General features: G+C 31.0%; 1 protein-coding gene across 1 annotated transcript; it reads right to left on the minus strand.

The window, feature by feature from the left end:
* Nucleotides 1–251: 251 nt before the first annotated feature.
* LOC126968649 (uncharacterized) lies at nucleotides 252–761 on the minus strand. Its single transcript, XM_050813676.1, has one exon. It carries the CDS (start codon nucleotides 606–608, stop codon nucleotides 336–338), a length of 273 nt encoding a protein of 90 aa, XP_050669633.1. The 5' UTR covers nucleotides 609–761; the 3' UTR covers nucleotides 252–335.
* Nucleotides 762–3,800: the final 3,039 nt, after the last annotated feature.

A 3,800-nucleotide genomic window follows, 5' to 3' on the forward strand; every position in this document is an offset into this window, starting at 1 on the left:
AACAATTCACTGAAAAACTTACACTCTCTGTTAATTGCTCTTTAGCAATAACATAAACAAATTGCATTCATTAAAGATTAAGAAGGTAATTAGAAAATAATATAAACAATGTTGTTTGGATACTTATTAAAGTATAAATCTGATATGCACTAGATAACTATATCTGATGAATATTTAGGCTGCTTGTGATACAGAACAATAAATAAGGGAAAAAAATATTTACAATATTTATTAAAACAACATACACAGTATTCTTGGTTAGGAATATAATTTTACACTCACAAGATTATTTACAATGCTTAAGTCCTTATATTACACATTATTTTGCTTGTCTACTATTTAGCTGGGGTAGGTGCTGTGGGAGCCTTTGCAACCCTTTGCTGAGCTGCTGACAATTCTGGAGCACCAGTGGCTAGAGCCCTTAACTGCTTTTCAGCTGCAGCATTGACCATCTTTGTCACTGTATTTTTCATTTTATTCTTTTTGACTACTTTATCTTTGCTTTTAACTGGCGCGTTACTTCGTTTGGTTACTGCTTTTCCTTTCCCTTTTTTGACCTTTGCGCCATCAGGTAGCTTGCTTTTCAATTTCATTTTACCTTGGGCCATTTTAAAGTTTATACACAGATAAATTATTAGTCACAGGTAGGTCAGTACTGTAAAGTGTAAACAAAATAACCTAAAAAACGTTACACTATAGAAGTATTTTACTATTTGACATTATGATATAACCATGTGTAGTAGTAGCTGTGATAGCTCTGCTAGGTAGGTAGGTAGTTAAGTACCTAATGCATTTGTCAAACGATGACACTTATATAATGTCAAAGTCAAATTTAAAAGTCCGTTACAAGCTAGATTTAATTATTTAGAAAAAAAGGGAAATATCTGTAATTATTAATTGAATAAGTGGATAGGTAGAGATTTTGCTACTTATGTAAAAGTATTAATTTAAGAGCATTCCATAATATATTTTTTTATTATTTTATGTAAATAGTGTACGTATTTGGATAGATTGGTAAGATTGTCTTTTAATTATTGGGTGTTAATCCCACGGATGACTCTGGCGGTCCAGGGCATCATGTTGCCATTACTTTCCGCCCAATGCAGATTTGAATAAACATTTAAGAATATTATTTGTTCAAATAAATATATACAGCCCTCCATGTCTTCAATATTTTGCTGATGATTTTCCTTTATTCAACTCCGACTCATGGGGTGCCCATTTTTTACCTTTGCATCTTATTTGTCATCATGACACTTTTGTTCTAGAGCCCTGTAGTGCAGTTGGTCTTAGCAAATAAGATTATATGCAGTCCAAAGCTATTCAGGATGTTTTCGATTTATGATATCTAGCCCCATCTATGCTATTCAAATGGAGTGTGTTGAATCACCTTTATGCTGTTGAACCACCTCTATGCTTAGGTTCAACACAGTCCCTCAATTTTTATCTGAAATGTATCTTATTTCTCATCATCCTTTACGTGATAAACTTAAACTCCTCTTGAATTTATAGATACTTGTTCATACTTTGACATTTTTTTACAACAACAACAAAATTTAAAAAGCAAGACGTGAATGACATCATAAAGTAAATAGGATAAATATTTTTTTAAGTTAAATCTCATTAACTCTTTTGTTTTTATATATTTAAACAATTACGTAAGACTAAAGATGGAATGAGAACGTCCATAAAAACTTTGTACTTACTTAATTTTGTAAATAATTTAGTTTTCAGACGTCTAGTTTTGTATTTCTTTCTTCATAAAGTATGTACATATGACTTTAATTATTATTGTTAAACTTTTTTCATTTATTGTGTATTAGATACTCGTAACACTATAAAATCAACCTGTGGATAACGGTGTGGGTTGTCACTAGAAATTAATATATATATATATATATATATACTTTTGATAAGTATTAAATAATATAGAGCATTTATTATCTTTCCTAATGTCAGGATCATTCATGTTAGTGTAATAGAACATTACTGTATGTAAATTTGCTATATAAATGAAATAGGCGCTGTGCTTAAGCTATATTATACAATAATTGCTCGCAGGCAGGCAAGGGGGTTCGTTTGTGGTAAAATGTTTTTATTACTTGCAATATTATAAGCGCAATGAAGTAGATGGATTTCTCTCAGCTGAAGTATTTTCTTTTTGGCGTCGGGTCTGGCCGTTAAAGCGATAGATTGCCCCTCCTCCATTTGCACAGGATATCTATTGCATTTCGAAGGATCTCGAACAAAATAAGTACTTAATATTGAAAACATGATAACTTGGTATGCATAAGACATGGAAGTTTACGATTTTATTATATTTATATATTACAACTTATTAGTTTATGTATATCTGTTGTCATAATCCCAATTTCATAGATGGACTTAAAATAATAGTAGGTACCTTTCACCTGTTGGAAAAGGGGTAATCTTTGCCCGGCTGCTTCATAAAGAATACTAACTAGCATTAATTAGCTGCAAATATAATATGTATTTAAAATATATTCTGTATTTCCAAAGTTTTCACAGAAATATACGATAAGGGGCTCATGAAATTTTCTGTCCTGTCCGCAGAGTAGCTGCCTCTTCGGGTTAGTTAGCATCTTCGCAGTACATGGATACTGACAGTAGTGACAAGTTCGGAAGAATAGTGACAAATAAAACCAGCTTGGTCGAATTGATTTGCATGTATTCAAAATCTAATTGAACCGGTAAGTTAAATTAAATCTTGATAAATAAGTAAAATCTCCACTGAGTTTCTTGCGCCCAGTCTGTTGAAACTGCTAAAAGACATGCCCGAATAGGATTCTGACTTCGAATGAATGATTGCAAAATATAATTAGAATCGAATATAAATGTCAAAGTTTCTCAAAACTGGCCAACTTTCCAATAGTGAGATTTATTATCATGTCATATTCTTAATTTAGCTAGACTAGGAAAAGTACGCGCTTGACAAAAAATTTATTTTCTACAATTTAATTAATTAAATAATAATTCAAAATAAAAAAAAACATCGTTAAAAATAGTCAACTGAAGCCGTTACGTTTAAACGCGTGCCATTTTTACGCTGTTGGTGCGTTCGTACATACGTCATAATTCATAACAAAAAAATACCGATCGAATTGATAACCTCCTCCTTTTTGAACTCGGTTAAAAAACAACCAAAATTCGATACCAACTAAAAAAATCTATATTTTCACAGCTGTCATAGTCTATCTAGACGTATAACTAATGATCTAAGATGTCCAACATACTTCATTGAAAATTTTAAATTATTGGGAAATGTATATATATATAAGAGATTTCCACGTATATAGTCACTCATCACGATATCTTTGGAACCATTAGAGCTAAAGACTTGAAATTTGGTAGGAATATTCTTTTCACCGAGTAGAGGTCACTTAAGAATTTTTTGGGAGTTTTTTTTTTATTATGAACAGAACAACGTCTGTCGGGTCAGCTAGTTACTAATAAAGCTGATCATACCAGTTAGATTCTAATAACTCTTCAAACTTTCTATTTACTATAAAAGTTCTGAATACAAGCATAAATAAGGCTTTACTTTTATTTATAGTAAATTGTTTGTAAGTTCCCATACAATTACTCTTTTGTTGCCACTTTTCGTTAAAAATAATGGATGTCGTTGTTTATTAACTATGCTTGCGTGATTTACGTTATTACACTAAAATGATTTTTACATTATAATACACAATTCTCACACCTTACCTTTACCTTTACCTTGGAATGTATTTCATTTTACTTATCTTTTACACAATCAAGCAATCTACAATAAAACAAGC

The sequence above is a fragment of the Leptidea sinapis genome, chromosome 16 (genome assembly GCF_905404315.1).
Source record: "Leptidea sinapis chromosome 16, ilLepSina1.1, whole genome shotgun sequence".
Lineage (NCBI taxonomy): Eukaryota > Metazoa > Arthropoda > Insecta > Lepidoptera > Pieridae > Leptidea > Leptidea sinapis.